General features: G+C 40.7%; 1 protein-coding gene and 1 long non-coding RNA gene across 2 annotated transcripts; one reads left to right on the forward strand and one right to left on the reverse strand.

Moving 5' to 3' along the window:
- Positions 1–3,377: 3,377 nt before the first annotated feature.
- On the reverse strand, positions 3,378–5,528 carry LOC124375629. Its single transcript, XR_006923713.1, has 3 exons — positions 5,426–5,528; positions 3,995–4,097; positions 3,378–3,899 (listed from the first exon to the last, which is right to left on the reverse strand). It is a non-coding gene; the product is annotated as an uncharacterized LOC124375629 (long non-coding RNA).
- A 2,963-nt stretch (positions 5,529–8,491) lies between these two features.
- On the forward strand, positions 8,492–23,116 carry ptchd1 (patched domain containing 1). Its single transcript, XM_046834208.1, has 4 exons — positions 8,492–8,909; positions 9,204–9,804; positions 11,776–12,442; positions 19,678–23,116. Exons 2-4 carry the CDS (start codon positions 9,457–9,459, stop codon positions 21,327–21,329), a joined length of 2,667 nt encoding a protein of 888 aa, XP_046690164.1. The 5' UTR covers positions 8,492–8,909; positions 9,204–9,456; the 3' UTR covers positions 21,330–23,116.
- Positions 23,117–23,402: the final 286 nt, after the last annotated feature.

The raw sequence follows: 23,402 nt of genomic DNA on the forward strand, positions 1-23,402 counted from the left end.
AGATTGGTCTTATGCATCTCTCTTATGTTTAGCACACACACACACACACACACACACACACACACACACACACACACACACACACACACACGAGAGAAGACTCAGGAAACAATTTCCGACATAAATTGAAAATTCATTTCAGACAGGAAAGAAATATACACTACATGACCAAAGGTTTGTGGACACCTGATAATAACATCAGTATGTGCTTCTTCTTGAACATCTCATTCTACATTAGTCCTCATTTCCTAATAATACGGTCTGCACTTCTGGGAAGATGTTTCAGTAGATTTTGTGGAGATTTGTGAAGATTTATTCAGCTACAAGTGTGTTAGTAAAGTAAGGTAGTGATGTAGATGAGGTGAGGAGGCCTGGAGTGCAGTCAGCGTTCACATTCATCATCTTTAATAGAGTTGTAGCTCTATAGCAGGAGATCTTCCACATCTGCCAACCAGTGGAGGATGAAGTACACAAACCATGTAGTTGAGTAAAAGTAGAGACACTCAGTAAAATGTGACTCCAGTAAAAGTGTCCCTTTAAACATTCACTTGAGTAAAAGTACAAAAGTTTTTGCTTTTTAAATGTACTTAAGTGTCCAAAGTAGTGAATTATTATAACTCTAATGTTCCTATTATCATTTTTATCACAAGATTCTTCACTTACAGTTTTTTCTGATTGCTTAAGCACATTTTTTGTAACTATTGGCTATTTTTGCAAAACTCTACACACAAATAAGAAAACCTTTCACCCAATTATCAAAACATTGTAGTTTTCTTGCAAAAGCGAACACAGCTAGATTAACTCTTCACACCTTCGTAAAAATAGTGTTTTCGTATCAAACAGTAAACACAAGCCATCATCTACTAAGCACACAATGTGCCAACTACACACTGATGGTATGAATACAAAACACATCTGGCTTTTGCTTTCTCTGTGTACAGATGTCAATTTGAGGTCATACTTTTGTCATAGTGTCATGTAAACATACAAGGATCCAAACTTCAAGTATTGGTGTTTATTCACACTCATCAAAACCAAGACAAAGTCAGAACACAAAATAGTAATTTCACAAAAAAAGAAAAAAAAGACAATCAGCCTACATCATGTCGTCTTTCTGGGTCCGGCCACAAAATTTCGTCCACATCGCATGCAATATCCTCCAGTCCAAGGCACCGGGGAAAATATCTCCTTGAATGCCATATCCAGGCCTGACATGATGCCTGGTCAATATCTCCACATGCCTCCTCCATTGCCTGTAAAAGGGCTACCTGTTGATGAGGATGACGGTCGTACACTTTCCAGCGCCAGGCAGAGAAGAACTCCTCGATGGGATTTAAGAATGGAGAGTATGGAGGGAGGTTGAGTGCCATGAAGGATGGGTGGTCTGTAAACCAGTTGGACCAAAGCAGCCCTATGGAAACTAACATTGTCCCATATGATGACATATCGGGTATGCTCTGGTCTCTGAACAGTTAGCATGTCATGTAAGGTGTCCAGGAATGCAATAATGTGTGCAGTGTTGTATGGGCCTATGGTTGCATGATGGTGAACAACACCATTTTGGCTTATAGCTGCACACATGGTTATGTTACCACCACGTTGTCCTGGGACATTGATGATGGCACGGTGTCCAGTAATGTTCCTGCCACGTCTCCTGGTTTTACTGAGGTTAAACCGGCCTCATCTACAAAAAGTAGCTCATGTCCCATTGCATCTGCTTCTAGTTCCATCACTTTCTGGACAAGACAAAACAAATGCAACACATCAGGCCCATGCACAGCACTACAGTATGCACTTCCAAATTCAGAACCAATGACACTATAGCTTACCTGCACATAGTCATATCGCAGTTGCTTTACACGTTCTGTGTTTCTCTCGAAAGGAACTCTGTAAATTTGCTTCATTCTTATTCTGTGTCGCGCAAGTACACGACTTAGTGCAGAAATGCTTACACTGTGTATATTTTGAAAGATGGTGTCATTATCAATTATGCGCTGCTGTATTTCGCAGTCTTATTGCATTATTGGCAATCACCATGTTCACTATATGGGTCTCTTGCTCTGGAGTGAACATTCTTCCTCTGCCCCAACATCTGGACGTCTAGCAATTCTGTAAAGTAACAATTTCAGTATTTTTGCATGTATGGTACTGTTGTGTTTCTCATTAGAGTATGGCAGTGCTACAAAGTACTTACCGATTCTCATTTCGAAATGTCCTAATGATGCTTGCCACAGTGTAGCGGCTCAAATTAGGCTGAACCCGTTGGCCAGCTTCCCTCAGGGTCATCCCATGGTTGATGACATGGTCCACTATTGTAGCTCTGATGTCATCAGTTATTCTATTTCTTACTCTTCTTACCCTTCCTCTTTCCCCTCCTTGTCCTCTTCTTGCTCCTCCTTGTCCTCTTCCTCTAACTTCCTCTAACCCTCTCTCTTCTTCACCTCCATGTCCTCTCCCTCCAGCTTCTTCACCTCCACGTCCTCTCCCTCGGCCTCCTCGGCCTCCTCTGATTCTCACTCTTCTCACTCTTACTGCTCCTTCCATTGTACTCCACACAGACAGCTTACCTGTGGCTTATTTACAGTGCTTAGGCTGATTGCAAAGTGAACTAATTATCTAAAACAGTTTTCACATGTGAAAGTGTGCCAGACAGTTGGCAAAATAGTGTTAATGATAGCCATACATGTGTATAATTTTGCTAGGAGTGTGTTGGAAATTTGGTAATTGAGTGTAAACAGTGAGTTGTGTTTAAAGTTCTGCAAAAAGAGTGCTGTGCAGTGAATTGTGCCTACAGTTTTGCAAAGTGTCTGTTACAAAATTGCAAACTGAGTGCAAAGCAGTGTTTGTGCTTTTAGTTTTGCAAACTCAGTGAGTGGTTTTGCTATACGTATTAATAGTTTTAGAAATTGTGCTACAAGAATCACGATTAGCGCTTAAGCATTCAGAAAAAACTGTAATCACCTCAGTTTCTGTGTAAAGACTCGAATGTGACTCTCAGCACACTGATCTATTAATAGAATGAGATTAATGACTCAAACACTGATTGATTTCTATTATAATTATCATGAACACAAAACCTTCTTTAATAAAACGTGTAAATGAGGTCACGTGTGTTGTGGTGAGTTCGAGTCTGGAGTTTCTTCATCATTTATTCCTCTCTAAATGTTCTGCTTGATGTTGAACTGATGCTGAACTGTATGTTGGTGATCAGTAGATTCATTTTATGCTACTAACAGCAGGTGTCCCAATACTTTTGGACACAGTGCACTTGTAGAAAACAAATAAGTGGGTTCTTTTTTAAAGTAAAAGATGTCATTATGATTATTATTATTAGTAGTAGTAGTAGTAGTATCACACCGTGATTAATATTTCAGAGGTAAAACCCCAGTAGAATCTTTTCAGGAAGATAACGAAGCCTTAATTAAGGACACCAATTAATAGTTAAAACAAATGCTACATCATTGGCAGGTTTCTAAAGTGGTCCACAACTAACCTTTTCAGGGAGTTAAGAACTTTTCGTTACCTTTTAACTGATGAACAACCTTTGAAGAAGCTTCCATAACTGCACAGAGGTGTTAAATACTACATGATCTACATGTCCTACATGTGAACAAAGAATCACAAATAATAATAAAACCTAATAAAATAAACCAAACAGATAATGAATTCCAGGAGTCAGTGATGTCAGGGTTAATTATCGAGTTCAGGAATGAGTTCATGGAGGATAAAGATCTCAACTCAGAGTCTCCTTCCTGTTCTTCTCTATTTTAAGTTTGAACTGTACACACTCACTTTCCCATAAAACTCCTGTATGCTAATTAACTAATTAATCTTTAATTGCGTTCATTTCCATTCCCCGTCGCTATGGTAACCGAGGCGTCATCCTGCTCATCTTCCCCCTGGTATTACATTAACACAGAGAATTAAAAATTCCTCAAATAGCCTGGAAATGACTTATTCAAACAAATGAAGGTGGAGGTGAAGGAAAACGTACGGATCGCTCGAGCGCAGGATTCGCCTTCTCTTCAGGAAGGTTTCTATGAGCTCTCAGGGTTCTCTGTGTGACGGCACACAATCAGGATGTTTCAGAAGACTCCCTGTGATGAAACACAAAGAAAAGAGAGAAACTCTGCTTCAAGGTCAAGTTACTGGCACTGTGTTATTAAAACAGAGGGCAAAAGGGACAAAATAAACTTTAAAAACGACACGTTTACTGCAAAAACACTGCAAAAATCATCAGATTTACAATCTCAATTCTAACCAATACAAATCTTATTGATCATATTTTAAAAATGAAATATTATACAGCAGATTGTGTCACTATTATTATTATGTATTATTATGATTGACAATTTTCCTACGTATTCAGTAAAGCTTTAAGACCTGCAATTTGAAAAATGATAACTGTAATAAGAGCCACTTATCTGTGTCTAAGGAATTCCTTTGCTTTATTAAAACCCACAAATAATATTTTTACTGAAGGATAAAAACCCTGCATGTTGTCGAGACTGAATTCTATTCAGCAGCTGAAAATGATAAAAAATAATAATAATCAGGATTTTACCAAAATGTATTTTTCTATCCATATGTTGATACCTTTTGTTTTTTAGAAAATATTTTATGGAAATCATATTCATGTGTTTTTATTCAGGCTCATTTCTAATCTTGACTTCAGCTCAGTCCACTCTCTAGTTCACCACCCAGGATTTGGATCCAGGACGTGGCCATTGTGAGGTCTGTCTCAATCAAATCACAGTGAGATGAGGAGGCCTGAGGTGCAGTCAGTGTTCACCTTCATCCCAAAGGTTTTTAAGTGAGTTTGAGCTCTATAGCAGGAGATCTTACACATCAAATCATGAAGAGCAGATCTTCATAGAGTTGGATTTGTGTACAGGAGCATTGTCACGCTGGAACAGATTTAAGTCTCCTAGTTCAAGTGAAGGCAAAATTTCATGCCACTAAAATTTCACAAATCCGAAGACGTCCTCTGTAATTGAATGCCTCCATCTTCGTGGTAACAAACTGGAGAAGAACCACATCTGGGTGGAAAGGTCAGGTGTCCCAAAATGCTTTTGCCTGTATAATGTATGATGATGATGATAATGATGAGGCTCATGTTTTAATACTTTATCCTTAATGCACATCTGGTGATGAGGCTCACGTTTCAATACTTCATCCTTAATGCACATCTGGATTTCTTTATAATAATTTCATAAAGAATCATAAAGATGATTAGGTTTCATAAATGTTATATTGCCGATATAATTATCTTTCACCATGACTAATCAGTGTGTGTCATGTGAAATACATTGCGTGCGTGTGTGTGTGTGTGTGTGTGTGTGTGTGTGTGTCTGAAAAACGTCTTGCTAGTTCAGGCCTATATATTTTTCATTTATATGCCTGCAAGGTGTCTGAAAAAACTGACCTGCAGTGTCTTCTTTTTCATTCCGAAGATAAGGTGTGCACTCCAGGGATGACATGAAAGAGAGAGATACAGAGAGAGAGAGAGAGAGAGAGAGAGAGAGAGAGAGAGAGAGAGAGAGAGAGAGAGAGAGACCTTTCCTTAAATGCCTTTCTGTCCTGATTGCCCTGAGGACAGGCCAAGAGGAAAAGACGGAGAAAAAACAAGGATGAGAAAGAGATAGGTATAGAATGTAATCTTGTGATTGAATTAAATTTGCTCTCTGTGTGTGTGTGTGTGTGTGTGTGTGTGTGTGTGTGTGTGTGTGTGTGTGTGTGTGTGTGTGTGTGTGTGTGTGTGTGTGTGTGTCTGTGTGTGTGTGTGCGTGTGTGTGTGTGTGGTGTGTGTGTGTGTGTGTGTGTGTGTGTGTGTGTGTGTGTGTGTGTGTGTGTGTGTGTGTGTGTGTGTGTGTGTGTGTGTGTGTGTGTGTGTGTGTGTGTGTGTGTGGTGTGTGTGTGTGTGTGTGTGTGCGTGTGTGTGTGTGTGTGACTCATTCAGAAATATGTTGCGTTCCTGTGAGCATGCGGTGAGGATCACCCTGCCGAGCTCATGCCCAGTTTGCTCCAGCAGGCAGTCGTGACTCAGGGAATCTTTGCGTTTCCTCTTCTTCGAGCACTTCACTGCTCTTTTCTTCTCTCTGAGGTGCTCAGATTTGGCTCTTTGCACTCTGTTTGCTGTGTAACCCTGAGATTCGAGCCCGCCTGTAGGAACAGACGGAGCGTAAATCTGCTGTCATGAAGGGGCAGGAGCAAAAGCAAAGCACTGGGTCACTGCAGAAAGGCAGGAGGGGATATGAGGAGGAAGAGGAGGAGGAGGAGGAGGAGGAGTGCAATGCAAATAATTTATATACACTGATCAGCCATAACATTAAAACCACCTGCCTTCCATTTGTTGCATGCACTAAACCGTTAAACCGTTAGACTTATCTGAAAGTCATGAGTTTAAATCCTGGGCCCCTGAGTGAGGCCCCCAACACCATTGCTGCTCAGTTGTATGAATAAGATAAATATAAGCCGCTCTGGATAAGTGGTGTAAATGTAATTTTTAAAATGCAAGTTAAATTTAAAAAGTGCATGTCCCAATACTTGCCCGTACCGCTCATAATCATCATTAATGAAACTTTATTCCGAATATGTTTGAGATCTTTTCCACGTCTCTGAATGTGCATCACGGCTAAGCGCGTTTACAAAGCAGAAGGCCATCGATCCAATTCCTAGCACCTGAAACTTGCAGGTAACCATGGGAACCATCATGTCTTGTCAGTGTAGCTGGAACTGCATGGCGAAGACTGTGAGGCACGGAAAACAAAGCTGAGAAAATGGTTACCATGACGATAGCTCCATGGAAGTCTCGTCATGTGTACGGGCCAAAGGTCGAGGAGAAAGAGAGAGTGAAGGGAGGAGTAGAGAGCGATCCTGGTTGCACGCGGATGACAAAAAGCACATGTCGTTATTTGCTGTGTGTTTAAGGATAGAAACAAGTGTGTGTGTGTGTGTGTGTGTGTGTGTGTGTGTGTGTGTGTGTGTGTGTGTGCGTGTAAATCCACCGCTGTGTCTACTGTTCCATCATCAGATGTTCACTATAAAGGCCCAAAGTACATGCACCTGATTTGCCCTTAATTAAAAACCTCAGCATTGATAATTGATGATTGTAGATGATGAAGATGACGATGATGATTATGATGATGATGATGATGATGATGATGATGATGATAATGATGAGATAACATGAATGGCTTCCTGAGCAGCTTACAACCGCATGTTTTTGGAAGGCAGATGGAAATGGAGAACATGTGTAGAACGTGCTGCACAGACAGGATCAAACCCCAGAGCTGTGAACGGTTCCTGGATCAGTTCTCCACGTGCCAACATGACATTCGCTGGACATCACAAGAAAAAACTCTCTGAACAGTAAATTTGGAACGAACACATTACAGCCACTCAAATATTTTTGCTTAAATTTATGTGAACAAATAATATGTACAGAACATTTTCATGAGGTTTCCTGTCAGTGTCTTCAAGCTGAGTCCATCCTCCATCTTTCATTTTCATTTGCACCTTCTCACATATTGGACATTTGAGGATAAACAACCTCTTAATCAATACTCAAAAAATTACATTCTACTCATGCTGTTTCTCCATCAGTGAGCTTTCGGGGGTTGCTGTTGAATCTAAAATGAACTCAGATGTTGAGCTAATTTATTGCTCAGGAGCTTCTGGTTCCACAACTCCAACCGGCGGCGTCATTCTTCTGAAGGAAGTGGTTTGGGATATTGCTGAGAACCTCCTGAATCTGTGCCTCCAAGTCCTCCAGTGTGCAGGAAAAACTCACATGGAGTAAAATCTGGACTGCTCTGAGATCATTCATGAGGACCGCGTCGTCCCGGCCAATGTCTTGGGAAATGCTGGTCTAACCAAACGACTGCAAAATGACTAAGTCCAAATATTTTGCCTCATTGAACACATCATGGCAAAAAGCTTTCCCTAGTGATGATTACATTTCCCCTTCACTCAGACTAGGAGACCCAAACCTGTTCCAGACCTGTGGCCCCTAAAGCCAGCTCTGAGAAAATCTGCTTTTCATGTGTTGGAAGATCTCCTGCTATAAATCTCTAAACCGTATTGGGGTAAATTATTTACGCTGACTGCACCCCAGGACTCGTCACCTCACCTACCTGACTTTACTAACTCCCTTGTAACTAAATGAATCTCCACAAAATCTAGTGAAACATCTTCCCGGAAGAGCAAATGGAGTCTAAAGGTGGAATGGGATGCTCCAAAAGGAGCACATACAGTATCTTATGGTTGGGTGTCCACAAACTTTTGCTCATATAGTGTGTGATTTTTGCATAGTTAAGTGTGTTGGAAGGATAGGAGTGATTTTTTTAACGATGTATCTTTGATGGAAAAGGAAAACTCCAACTTGTTGTCTTTATTTCTTGAGAGTGACCCAGAGAGAGAGAGAGAGAGAGAGAGAGAGAGAGAGAGAGCGCGCACCCGTGATATCTGTGCACGAGCCCCATAGAGGCAGAGAACCTCTCCTCTTCATTCTAAACTTCTCCGTCAGTTCGCCATCAGTGTAGGTGGAGTACCACATCCGCTTCCGCTGGTCCACGAGGGCTCAAAATAAGCGATTATGTAGGCTACAGAGAACACAGAGGAGATGCCTTCACCATTATTATTGCCTCCTCCTCCTCCTCTTCCTCGTGCTCCTGTTCGGTGCCGGTGTGTTCACCTTCAGCGCGACACAACGAGCGGATACTGGAGATCATCTAGGCGTCCTGAATAATAGCTTCACACACCTGGAGGACCTGCGCACCACATTTCACAACCTGCTGGCTCGGTGCACATCCAGGGCTTTGTGATGTCGCTCCTAAAAATGTGAAGGAGAATTCGGTCTTCTGGTTCACCTCTGATTCCATTTCAGGACAGAAGAGAAAGAAATAATGGTGTGTGTGTGTGTGTGTGTGTGTGTGTGTGTGTGTGTGTGTGTGTGTGTGTGTGTATCATTCAAGATGCATCGAAGATGACGCGCAGGTCTCAAGTTTAATTCCTGCATGCCGCATAGACGCCGGCTCTGCGTGCGTCTTTCTCGTGCTGCGTGTGTGTGTGTGCGTGTGCGTGTGCGTGTGTGTGTGTGCGTGTGTGTGTGTGCGTGTGTATGTGCGTGGCAGGGGTGTGTTGCAGCTGCATATTGCGTAAGTACAGTCCCAATACTTTTTTCTTCGTTTTTTTTTATCCAGACTCCTGTGTTCACGCCGGTGGATGCTCACGTGCTCGCGCACAAAAGATCCTCACGTTAACGTGGTGTCATCGCTCCATCCGGACGCCGTTCACTGCGGAGACTTTGGTGTTAGACCGAACGTAGATGCTCGGGACCCCTGATGATAATGTTCTTGTTGATGTTGGTGTTGATGATGATGATGGTGGTGCTGATGAAGACGAAGACGACGAGAAGGCTCGCCGCCCGCACGCCGTCTCCGCTCGCGCTCTAGGATGTTGCGGCAAGCGGTGCGCGAGGGGCTGCGCGCGTCCTTCCACAAGCTGGGCCACTTCGTCGCCAACCACCCGGTGTTCTTCGCCTCGGCGCCGGTGCTCCTCTCGGTGCTGCTCGGCGCCAGTTTCAGCAGGTACCGGGTGGAGGAGGAAGTGGAGCGCCTGCTGGCTCCAAAACACAGCCTGGCGAAGATCGAGGGCAACCTGGTGGACAGCCTGTTCCCTGTCAACCGCTCCAAACACACGCTCTACTCCGACCTCCAGACCCCGGGCCGGTACGGGCGCGTGATCGTGACCTCGCGCAAGGGCAGCGTGCTCGAGCCTCACCACGCTGACCTCGTCCTGAAGGTAAGAAGGTGGATAGACGTTCTGTGAGATGATTTCCCTGTGAGGTGATGCTTGGCGCACTAGAGGAAACATTGCTGCTTTCACATATCCAACTCAACCTCAAAAATAGCTGGGACCTGATGTTTTCTGAACAAAAAAACTCCAGGGTACTAAAAAAAATCGCCAAAATAATGTTTATAATATTTAAATAGATGGATTATGTTTAAACAAATCTGCAGATTTTATTACACAACTGTTACTCTGGAAGCAAAAAGTTATTATAGAAGCAAAATAACGCACTTATTATTACACAATTATTTACACAAATCATACAATTTATTTATGTAATTACATTTAATTGATTACAATAAACATGTATGTAAACAGATATATTTAGTTTAAATGAAATGACGTGTCTATGTTACTAAATGAAATCTTTATCTCAGGAGATCAGGAATTTTCTACTTTAGTACTTTTTCTTTTAAAATCTTTCTGCACAAGTATATTAACACGTGATCGACGGATCAATAACGTAAACCAGTTCACTTGTAAAGGGTCAAATACAAAACTTAGGCTGATACCCAGTGATAAAAAATACTATATTTTTTTTGTGTTAAAAAAAACAGTAAAAAGTTGTGGTGTGTGTCACTGTGTAGAAAATCATTTACAATGAACTTATACTTCTTTTGCTATGGCTTGATGCAGCGTTTGGTGAAGTGTGTTTCACAACATACACAGACTAATCTCTAATTAAATGTAAAAACTTTAAATATTTTTTTCTTTGTTTTATTGATTTGTTATTAGATGTGATTCAGGGGAAGTCATGTGAAGGACACTGAAATACTTCATAAATATGTATGTATGAAGGTCACACAAATAGTTTACTTGAACCTGGTTCTCATGAACCTAAATGAAATGAAACCCTCGTTAATGTCATTGCTGACTCATGTATTTGCCGTATTATTTCTAAATGACTGCTTTGGAGAAGATGTCTGTTACACCAGATTTGAGCATCACATACACACGCTGTATGAGCTGAATTCTTCTAATAAGACCAACTTTCAATCACTTAATTTCATTCAAAATGCTCACAAAATCTGACAGACAGAAAATCATATTTTTGCATCAGCAAGGCCACTCAATAACACATGCTCACAGTATTGTGCAGAATTTCTCTTAATAAAAAAAAAGTTGACTATATATTTGTTTCCTCTATGGTGAGTAAAAAAAAAAAAAACGTAGACACGTGCGTCCCATCAGAAATCCACGGAGTGGCCAAGCTCCTTTAAAAGCTTTCAATCCGTTCCAGCTTTTAGTGATAATTTTGTTTGTTTGTGGTCCCTGAGCTATGTGCTATATAATAGAATGAATTTTAAACAGGAAGTAAAAGTGAACGTCCTTGGATCGGTGCCATGTTTCCCTGTTGCCTAGCAACAGTGACCCTGCAGGTCTCGACAGTTGTATGCGAATGCTTTTTAGGACTGGATAAAATCACACTCTCGCAGCCTCAGCACCAGTAATTTCTCTGTCGGCTGAACTGCAATCTTTCTAATTGCTTTGGTGGACAGCTGGGCAACATTTGCCTCTTTGTGTTCAGAAGTGGAAAACACGTGTTAAACACGAGCCCCTATAATTTCACGTTATAGCCAGAGCTCGAAAAATCCTCTCTTCTGATTGGCTGGCAGGTGTATGTTAAGTAAGGACTAAAACACTGGGCATGTTGATGTTATAGTAAAATACTGACTGAGGTTCAACCACTACAAGATTGTATATTTTTTTATCACAGCACGTGTTAGACTCCGCTCCTCCGACAGCAAATCACCAATGATTTGAATTTTTGTAATTTTGTAATTGTTATTTGTATCCAGTTATAGTTATAGTGCATTTGATATTGTTAAATGTTGGTAATACAATGTCTACTTCATCAGTCTCTTGTTCTTCTCTTTTAAAGTTAATAATATGGTTTACCTTAACATGTATCCTTCTTATCAGCTTCATAGTGCCATCACACACATCCAGGTTCCGATGCTGGGCTTCAACTACACCTTTGCTCATCTCTGCCTGCTGGATGATAGCAAGAACTGCATCATAGACGACATCCTGCGAGTACTGGAGGAGATGCGATTGGCTCGAGCCTCAAACCGGACTGTGCCACTGCTGCGCTACCCCATCACACAACTCAAGGACGGGCGAGAGGCCTATATAGGACACCAGCTTGGTGGGGTTCAGACCATGGGCAACGGTCGGGAAGGTGTCCGAGCTGCCCGAGCGCTCCAGCTCACCTATTACCTGCAGGTCGCCAGTGCGCTGAACGAGATGGTGGCGGCTCGCTGGGAGCTGCTCTTCTGCCACGAGTTGGAGAGCTTCAGTACGGCACACCCCGAGCTGGGGCTCTACCCATTCACCTCATCCTCGCTGCAGAGGGACTTCCAGAGAACGAGTCGTGTATCTGAGCGCCCGCTGCTCTTTAGCCTGGCCGCATGCCTCTCCCTTGCTGTGCTTTGCTCTTCTATGAGAGACTGCGTACGAACCAAACCGTGGCTGGGAATCTTAGCACTGGTCACCGTCAGCCTAGCGACTCTCACCTCCGCCGGGATCTTTAACCTCACCGGTGGGAAATACAATTCCACGTACCTCGGCATTCCTTTCATCATGCTGGGTAAAACACCATCACATTTGCATTTACATTTAGGCTATTTATCAAACTCCCTTATTCAGAGCGGCTTACAAACGTGCTTTGAAGAATAAATCAACAGTAGGTTGCAAACTTAGGATACCATCAGCTGAATCTCTGTTCAGAGTATTGAGAATTATAGCACACTTTTTTAATAAAAAATAATAACATGAAACACAGAGGGAAAATAAGTGCTAGTTTAAGTGTTTCAGGCCAATGAAGGTCTTCACCCATCATTTAAAGATAGGTGGTGACTCAGCTATTCAGACATCTAGGGGAAGTTCATTCCATCACCTCGGAGCCAGAACAAAAACAGTACCGATGACTTACCCAGATAGACTATCACTAACGTTTGTTTTAATTCAATGAAGTTATTCTTAGCTTGACATGCTGCACTAGAACCGTTTTTCCGTCCGTCTACCTTTGTTAGTTTTTACGCAAATCTGAGCGACTAAGGAGGTAAACATTAGTAATTAGTAATGAGGAGAAACCAAACCACCGAGGCCTGACATCACCAAAAATCCATGATGATTAGTTGGAGTTGATTATTAACACAGTTTTGGGACGGTTTTGGTTTTGGGACCCCCCCAGTGGCTTGGAGGCAAATTGCACTTGAGACTTCTGGTCTGTGTCTGTCTGATTTCACCCTGCTTCATTATTTCTAGACAGATTTTTTTTTAGGAACAAAGTGAACAAAATTCAGACTTGGTAAAAAGAAATTTCTTGTTGGCGAGGTGGAATCTTCATACCCTTAACTTAGTTTCCTAACTATGCCAAAAAGTTTTCCATGTGTGACATGATTTAAATCACATGCAATGAATCTGATTGGGGAAAGTAGGTCCTGTTAAACAATCCTCACCACTTGTAGCTCTGCTTTTATAATCTCATTAAACATTAAAATCCAGATGAAAGACCCAGCAGAGAGCAACAGCCCATTCTCTACGGGATTGCATGGTCCAATTTCTTTTGTATTTTAGACTTAAGAACTCACAATTCAAAGCAATGAATAGAAATGAACTGTTCTGAAATTTTCTCTATATAATCCGAAGCACAAACACAGAGCGACAAACACACGCCCGGTGTACACAGACAGATCGCCTCCGTCTTTATCCTGTTCTCTTGCTCCTGCTATTGTTCTCTATCTTTCACACAATCTGTAATCAGTGCGACGTGTAGGAGGGGGTTTCTGGTAACTGGAGCACTCTGTGGAAATAACACGATGGAAGCATGACAGTAAGAAAAGAGTGCTTAAGAGGTTAGGAGTGCACTCAGGAGGAACTACATCACGCAGACGAAAAGACATAAAGGGGCAGAGAAGATGCATGGACCCAAAAAAGGGTCCAGATATCTAATACACTTCCTTTTCAGCCACACATTTGCCTTTAGGGCCTTATTGTGTTGACAAAAAGCCAGCAAATGTGCTGTTTATAAAATAGATATAGAGTAGACAGAAATCCAATGCTGCGATTAAAGCGTTGGACGTTGCTGGACTTCTTATCAGAAAGTCATAAATTCAAAGCCCCTAAAACTAAGAAGCTAATCTGTCATGAATGGGCCCTTGAGCAAAGGCCCCTAAACCTCAGCTAAATAAACGAGATGATTATAAGTCACCCTGGATAAAGGCACCTGCCAAACATCATTAGTGTGAAATCTACCAATAGAAAGATGGCAGCATCACAGAACAGGTATTTAGTAGAGATCGATCGATCTTGGACTTTACCGATACCGATAGCTAGGTTTAAACAACTGATTATTCAAATTATAGTTTTTAAAATTGAAACTGAATTAAAAACAAAGAAACACAATGTAAAATAGTACTAAACTTTATCACAAAAATAAAAAGTAAAAAAAGGACTAAATCTTGAAAATGTGCTTAAATAAATATGAATATATTTATTTTATTAATAAATATTTAGGAAAATAAAGCAAATTATGCATTCAAACTAAAAAAGTAACACTCCAAATAAATAAAAACAGATACATCCAAAATGAGTAAAAAAAAAAACAAACAAACAAAAAAAGACACTTTAAATAAACAGCATGTGGTACCAGTGGGTCGCACTGTATAACACAACCCGGAAAAACTATCTGTATGGATTTTTGCCGATATTTACACCCAGTGAAACTGGGCCCAGAACTCAACCCCACTGAACACCCTCGGGATGTGCTGGAATTGCCTTTTTACCAACATCAGTGTCTGATCTCACTAATGTTTTTGTAGCTGAATGATTAAAAACGCCCCAAAATTCTTCATAGAAGAGTAAAACTGATTATAAGAGCAATATGTGTGATGGTCAGGGGTGCACATACTTTTGGTTTTAAATGTATTAAACAAAAAAAAGATGCATTCTCTTCATTTATTTATAAATTATTTCAATTATTTATTTGATTGTTTTAAGGCTAAAACAGTTGCGCTTGAGTATGATCTATAATTAGTTTATGTTCCTCTGAAATATTGAAGGATCAGAAGTCACATTCTAAGGTCAATCACTTCCTCCATCAGTGCTCGATTTGATCTACTGTGCTGCAAAAGGAAAATAGAAACATGGGCTGTAAAATTACAGCATTACAAACTTCTTTCAGCACAATGAGAGTTTATCTCTGTGCTCCACTAGAAGAAAAAATCTTATTCTATTACAGAGACATCAACCATTGAATGGACTCATTCGATAATCCTCCAACAATAATGGGAAAACCGACAGAGAAGGCACGATGTAGCGTAATTGCCGGGATTAATATTACATTTATCGGGAGAAAGCACCAGTCGTGTGCCATCTAATGTGCTGTAAAACACCGGAGTGGTAATAAAGATGCACCTAATGAGGTTTTGAGATGCTCGTGATGTGCAGAAGGAGAAAAATTCCACAATCTTATCCATATGTTTGATTAATTTAGAGAGGAACAGGAGCAGGAACTCATCTTTTTTCCGAGAAGAATAAAACAGAAAAAGAGAGATTGTCTGAAAGACAGAGAAAGATAAAGTAAGGAAAGAAAAAGAGACGCCACTGAATAGCAGATAATGTACTTGAGATGCCGAGTTTTCTCAAACTGAGGATGATCTTTTCATACTTAGATGGAAGGAGTCTCCTGTGTCAGTACTTTGTAACTTCAAACTTAAGGCCCGATGAGTTTGTAATCGTAAACATTGACACGTTGCTGTGGTATAAAAGACTAGAGATAACCTGATGTTAAAGGCTCCCATACCATATAACACAACCTGGAAAAACCAGGATGGATTTTTGCAGATTGCCAATAGTTCCAGGAATCATCTAACGGTGATTAATCGAGTATTTAGTACAGGTGTTTAATTCTGTTATCAATATTCACCTGCTGGACTTGTTAATTCAACACCCTAAATCCTTTTATGTTCAGAGAATAATCTGTTCGTTATGACGGATCAAATTTTAGAGATGAACAAATAATTTCTGCTTCCTGTACAGAAGCTATAGCTATTATTTTCATGTTACAAACAAAGGACGTTGAACTGTTGAGAGTTTAGTAACTTTAAACTTGAGGACAGAGGAAATTGTAATTGCTGGGAAGTCGCTGTAGTAAAAAAGGAATGGAACAGAAAAGAAAGAGAATCTCACCTCAGTTTGATGGCAGCACATCACTCAGTATTTTACTAAAAGAAATCAGAGATGTGCAGTGTTTTATTTCTTACACATCAACACCTTCTGCACAACATAAGGTTTGCCCAAAGATGCTGAGTCATCCTCATTTCTTTCTCTCTCTCTCTCTCTCTCTCTCTCTCTCTCTCTCTCTCTCTCTCTCTCTCTCTCTCTCTCTCTCTCTCCCGTTCTCTTTCTCAGCATAACTAAATGAAAGTTTTCTATCCCCGAGTGGAATAAAATCTCCTGAAATGTCCAGTAGAAGTGTTTCTCAGGTCAGAGTACAGGAGTTATGACGAGGCTAAAAGGGAATCTCTGTCATGATTGATGAGTCACCGGTGCCATGGCAACAGTGGAGGTGAGAGCCATCTGCTTCTGCTGTGTGCTCAACCCCAGAATTAAGAAAGAATGAATGAAAGAAAAGAAACATAACAGAACAAAACAAAGTGTGTAGATGAATTCATTGTAATAAATAGTATCGATGTTTTAAGCATCATTATGATCAGTTCTATTTTGATCATCTTTAAGATGTAAGGGCCGAGCAAACGCTTGTAAAGCTTGTAAAAGTAGCCTGACCCAGTTACTCCAGCATCTCAGACTTCTGAAGAGTCCCCAGGCAGCAGCATGAAGCTCTTTCCCAGTACGGTGTGTACGAGATCTGTCCTCGCGTCACGTCAATTATACACGAGTGACTGCTCTATATGTGCACAGAGACCGTCTGAGCTGCACGCTGACCTGGGATTCCTGTAAAGTCATTAGGATTCTTTAGGATAAGACAGAAATAAGGTGTTTTGTTCACACCTGTCGTATATCTCTGTGCTTACTGTGACCATGGGTGCACACTATGGGAAATGACAGGAGGCTGCATGTTTTATTTGTACACGTGCGACGTCACAGAGCCACCATTTTTACTACGAAGTCGAAGTGTATGATTTTAGCAGGTGAATTATTGGACAAAGTGATTTTCATGCTAACTAGTGTGTTATTCGATTTAATTCGAATGAGAAACACTTTTAGGCTACTATTGTTTTTCAACGGAAGTGGACAGGCCACAACCATAGGCTGTAGCAATGCAAGAAATAAATCAAACAAATGAATATAAGATATAAATGTATGATCTAAAACATCTGCCAGTTCAGTAAAATAATTACATTTGGTAAGATTTCTTGAAATAAGAAAACGTATCTAGAACAATAGGTCTTAAATGTAGCATTTAAACATTTATTCCAAGCAGTTGATTTAAATCTAAATGAAAACTATCTTAATACTTTTATTAACAGTTTGCTTTTCTTAAATTGTATGTAAATTTAATCTAAAACCCAGAGTCACTACACAAGAGAATTCCTCTTAATTTAAGAATCATCATAATTATATATAAATGTCTTAAAATGAGAAGCTTTTAAACTAAAAGCAAGATTACCATTAAAATCAAGATCATGCATGCATGCAAACTGTTAACAATTATTCATTTAAATGAAGACTGTCTTGTAAAACACAGTAGTTATGACGCAAAAACAAAGCAAAATCATTATTTGCTGCTTCTCATAATACTTTGATGTATTGTCACATAAAACATTATTGAATGTATTCTTTTTTTCTGAAAATTTGCTGAACATTACTGAACACAAAGATGTTCATCCTGAAAAACTAAAATCAATTTACAGAAACACTTACTGTAGTAAAAAGCCGTAAGTACTTTTTCTAAAGAACAAAGTTCCAAAAAATTCATAACTGCGGTGATAAAGTTTGGAAAGTGTGTGGTGACGTAATACTGCAGATTTTTATAATTTGTTATTAGGTTGTAAATAAATGTGTTGGCGTTGACATAAAACAATCGTTCGGAATAAATAATACTAATGAACAAGTCCTAAGTGTGATTATTGAGCTTTTTGTTATTGGCAGCAGTAAAACTAGTTATTACAACTAATATACAGTAAAGTCTTAAAAGATACAAGACCTCACTTTACTAACTAAGAAAAAATATATAAATAATCTTAAAACAATCATAATAATCTTACACAATCTGCATTTGCATAGTAATTTATTCTTTAATTAAGATCAATAACATTTTTATGGCTAGAAATAAGAATTGAAGTTTTTGCAGTGCAGTATTTCATACAATCACCTTGGGTTCCAAAATATCTGAAGATGAACGAGTGCGTTTTAGTGTCAGATCGAAATTCAAGACTCAAATAAGTGAAAGAACTAAATGAGGGAAACAAGTGTAGCTTAATATGAAGAAGAAAAATAAATCCATACAGAAAGATAATGGTTTTGCTGTAAATATTAAATATTGTCATTTTTTTACTATAAGCGCCAATAACCTTCGCACCTTCTGTTCTTCTATTCATCCATCCTCTCCAATCAGTGCCACATAACAACAATCAGATCTGACAAGGAAACCTGGGGCAATTTTTAGAATGTTATTTTTGGATTGTTCAAGAATTCTTAGACTGCCTCAGGATGAAAAAAGCAAGTGAGTTGTGATCTAAGAAAGGTCCTGTTTAACAAATAAACCAGGTGCAGAACTGACTGTGAAATTGGTATTAAAGTTATACAACGCCCTGAGAAACTGTTAGCATGTATGTACCGGTTTAGGCAGTCTTAATAAGATTACAAACTGGAATCAGGCTAGAAGTGAAAGTTCAGAGAATATTCCAGGTGAAGAATAAACAGGGTAAACAGGACAGAGGTATTAAACAATTATCAGACAAAGTATTCACGGTGTCTTGTTGCCAGAGACTCAAAGGCAACAGGGTGAATACTTCACAAAGGTGTGAATAGAACAAAGTGGGTTTGTGTGTAATTGAAAACAAGTGTGCATGTAGTATATACTGTATCTTGGAGTTTAGCTTGTGAGTGCTAAAATTATGGAATCCATGGCAGCCATGTTTGGTGTCTGCTGGGAAATAGGAGTCGGCTGTAAATTGACAGGTCGATAGCGGTAATAGTTTGACTGTTTGAGCTGTACAGGTGAGGAGGTAAAAAAAACAAACCTTAATGTGCTGTTCCACTGAACAACCATCCTATAATTTGTCAAGTCTGAATTATTTGTTTGTTTGTCACGTGACTCCCATATACCAAAGTATGAAGTATGAGATGAATTACTCAACTTTCTGTGTAATCAACTGCATAGCATCTATGGGAGTCACATGACAAAAGAATAAACAGGCTGAACTAGAAGAGGTAAACTACTCAAATTTTGTTTCCTATGGAGATTTTGTGACGCTTTACTCATGCGCATCCAGTAAAAAAAATGAACAAAACACCCCTTAAGATGATTTGTTCTTGTTTACAAGTCACATTTAAGACTCGGTCAAAATAGACAAATCATTAATGAACAACTCATCACTAGTCTCCGGGCAGGGGAGAAGGGATAAAAAAAAGATATAAGATCTACCGAGAGACCTCTGACATGCATTTGTCACTGAGGTTTTAGTGCTGAATCGTCGACTCGTCAGACTGTTAGTCAATTATTCATGCTCCCCTTTTTCACAGCAGGCACTTCTGTCACTTTAAGTCAAAGCCACAGTAACTTGAAGCAGTGATTGTGTTGGACAATTTAAGATCTGAAAAACCTCTCTTTCTCTCTTTGTCTCTTTCTCTAAGGTCATGGTTTGTTTGGCATGTTCGAGATGCTGTCTTCTTGGCGACGGACACGTGAGGACCAGCACGTAAAAGAGCGAGTGGCTGCTGTGTTCTCAGACTGCATGCTCCCCTTCACAGCCAGCACCGCCCTTCACCTGGTCACGTTCGGTATCGGCGCCAGCCCCTTCACCAACATCGAGGCAGTGCGTCTGTTCTGCCGCATTGCCTGTCTCTCCATCCTCTTCAACTACCTCTACATCCTCACCTTTTATGGGTCCAATCTGGTTTTCGCAGGTTACCTCGAAAATAACTATCGCCACAGCCTGTTCTGCAGACGCGTACCCAAGCCTGATTTGTTGCAACAAAAGTCAGCATGGTATCGCTTCCTGATGTACACGCATTATAACGAGGAAGCGTCCGATCCCTGTGACCTCCATGTCTATGAGAACCACCTCCTGGTGGCCTTCATGAAACGATACTATTGCGACTGGATCACCAACACGTACGTCAAACCCTTTGTAGTGCTTTTTTATTTAGTATACATCTCATTTGCATTAATGGGCTACTTACAGGTGAGTGAAGGCTCTGATCTTAGTAACGTTGTCGCCACGGAAACCAGCACTATCGCCTACACTCGGGCGCAACAGCGCTACTTTAGCAGTTACAGCCCTGTAATTGGCTTCTACATCTATGAATCTATCGAGTACTGGAATACCAGCGTACAGGAGGATCTCCTTGAGTACACCAAAGGGTTTGAGAGGATCTCCTGGTTTGAAAGTTACCTAAATTACCTACACGGTCTTAACATCACGACAAGCCTTCCACGCAAAAACTTCACCGAGCACTTGCGATCAGGCTTCCTTCGCCAGCCTCGCTACCTCCATTTCTCAGACGATATCATATTCGCCAAGCGGGCCGATGGAGAGTTTGATGTAGTGGCTTCCCGGATGTTTCTGGTGGCCAAGACGACAGAGAACAAGCGAGAGGAGATGTCAATCTTGTTAGACACACTTCGCAAGCTCTCGCTAACCTCCAGGGTAAAGTTCATTATCTTTAACCCTTCGTTTGTGTACATGGACCGCTACGCATCTTCAGTTGGTGCACCGCTGAAGAACTCGTGCATTGCTGCTCTGTTTTTGCTCTTTTTTTCTAGCTTTTTGGCTGCTGACCCTTTGGTGAATGCCTGGATAACTGTGACGGTGGTCTCCGTGGAATTTGGTGTGTTGGGATTCATGACTCTGTGGCAGGTGGAGTTAGACTGCATGTCAGTGCTGTGCCTGATTTATGGGGTTAACTATGCCGTAGACTCAAGTGTGCCTCTAGTGTCAGCCTTTGCTCTGGGACGGGAATCAACACGAACGCGATGGGTGAAGCTGTCCTTAGAGCGGCATGGAGTCCCTGCTTTGCAGAGTTACATGTGCTATGGTGCAGCACTGTTGCCTTTAGCAGCTGTTCCGTCCAACCTTACTCACACACTATTCAGGTGTTTTTTCCTCACTGCCCTCATCACCGCCTTCCACTGTCTGGCTATCCTTCCGGTTCTCTTGACATTCTTGCCTCCATCCAAGAAAAAAAGAAGGGAAAGAAAAAATATGGGTGAGCACCGGGAGGAGATTGAATGCGTAGAGATATCAGACAGTACTCGAGTGGTTGATCAGATTACCACCGTCTGAGTAAATGACAAAATGCAAAGAGGTAACGTCAAGTCTTGGGCTCAGAGAAGTCCATCAAAACCTGGAAGACACGGTCATGTCACAGAGGCAGATATAATCAGAGCAAATTAATTTCAGCTCTCCTGCAGGAACTCGGCTTTGTTGTCATGGTAAAAAAAAGAAAGGTCTCGCCATTATCACGAGGCCAGGTTGTCATGGTGAAAGGTTGTGCCGCACATCTTCCATCCCTGTGTGGATGCTAAGAAGAAGATCTTTGTTCAGTGAGCTAAATGAGCCACATTTTGGGCCAGCTGTGGATAATTACAAAGCAGCTCCTAGACTTGCGGCTGAACGCTCTGAAAAAGGTTTTGCCTTAATGCAGTTTAGATTCACATACATGCTCTACAAACCACTGCAACATTACTGTGATATTAAAATAGTAAAATATATAAAGTACAAACCCCACCACTCATATTTACAGGTGGTCAGGGGTTCACTGCTAAATCAAGGCAGCCATAGTTGTATTCCAAATAGCCATGTTCTTTATTAGCCATATGAATCCAATCCCTGGGTAATCTGACATTTCAATCCACTGTTAATATTTTTTTTTCTGTATGAGACGTAATAATAATTGATCTCTGGTGAAAAGAGATATGGAGATATGCTTGTTTGCTGCAGGTGGTTTAGTGGTGCACTGCATCGCTTCCATGGAAACCCCTCGTATCTCCATGCCTGTCATTGTTTAGTGTTACTATTATACTGTACATACATCATTCCATTTCCCTGGAGTATTCAGACAGTTCCTCTAATGGGAAGAGATGGTAGATGAAGTGATACAGGAGGTTTTGAATTCTCGAACAAATGATTTTCTACCAGTTTCTGAAGTGCGTTTAAAAAAATAAAAATAAAACGTTGAACATCACACTGTCCCCCACAATGCTCCTCATCAATATTCATGAGCCAGAACCCTTCTCCTGGTGTCCTTGCTCTTGCTGTACGAGAGGCAGAGAAAGAGGAGAAAGGCAAGGGCAGAGGAGGAGACAAAGACACACACCGAGTAAAAGTAAATGGAGAGACTAGTTGAGAGAGAAACAGAGTAAGCGATGCTGTCTTTTTGTTATAATGACAAATTAAAAATAATAAAAATAAAAATGATAAATCCTGAATTATGATTGTCCAGGAGGTACTGATAAATTTTCCTTCACAGCAGCTCTGATGAGTGGTCCTGGATGTAAAGCAAATTGCAGGCAAATTGCTCATTTTGTCCTATTAACTTGACAGAGAGAATAAAGAGAGGGTGTTGAAGGAACAAGTGTTACACATATACACTGATCAGGTATAACATTATGATCAACTGTCTAATATTGTATTGGTCCCCTTTTGCTGCTAAAACAGTTCTGAGCCATTAAGCATTTACAACTACTTCAGCAGTTTGTTGGACCACCTGGACCAGCCTTCGCTCCTCGCGTGCATCAATGAGCTTTGGCCACCCCACGACCTTTTCTCCAGTTCACCACTGTTCCTTCCTTGAAGCACTTTTAATAGATACTGACCACTGCAGACCAGGAACAGCCCACAGAGCTGCAGTTTTGGAAATGTAATTAATTTTCATTTAATTAAAGCACTTTTTTCAATGGACATTGTTTCAAAGCAACTTTACACATATAAAGCAGTAGCAAAGAATCAATAAGATGGCTCTTATGTGTAAGTTTGTCCCTAATGAGCGAGCTGGTGGCAACTGTGGTGAAGGAAAGACATGAGGAAGAAACCTTGAGAGGAACTAGACTCAAGAGGGAACCTCATCTTCATCTGGGTGGCACCAAATGTCCATTTATTATAGATAAACAGTGTTGAGTGATCAAATGCAAACTGTAGTCCTGAGTCAGTGTAGAAAACTGTTGACATTACCTACAGTCCAAATCCATACTTAAAGCTCCTGTGCTACTCTGTAATTCCATGGATCTCCAGGCTGTTGATGTGAAACATCCTGAAGAGAACACCATCCAGAGGCAGAACAGGATGAAATGGGCAGATCTGAGGAGAGGGGCAGTAACAGTGGTCACTGGTTTCTCTGGAGCATGTTTAACTCTACTG

Source organism: Silurus meridionalis, chromosome 21 (genome assembly GCF_014805685.1).
Source record: "Silurus meridionalis isolate SWU-2019-XX chromosome 21, ASM1480568v1, whole genome shotgun sequence".
NCBI classification, from domain to species: Eukaryota; Metazoa; Chordata; class Actinopteri; order Siluriformes; family Siluridae; genus Silurus; species Silurus meridionalis.

Excerpts from the sequence above, each read along its gene's own strand:
- ptchd1 (XM_046834208.1), top strand. The coding sequence starts at position 9,457 with ATGTTGCGGCAAGCGGTGCGCGAGGGGCTGCGCGCGTCCTTCCACAAG. Across the intron at positions 9,805-11,775 it reads ACGCTGACCTCGTCCTGAAG|CTTCATAGTGCCATCACACA; the intron begins GTAAGAAGGTGG and ends CCTTCTTATCAG. Across the intron at positions 12,443-19,677 it reads CATTCCTTTCATCATGCTGG|GTCATGGTTTGTTTGGCATG; the intron begins GTAAAACACCAT and ends TCTTTCTCTAAG.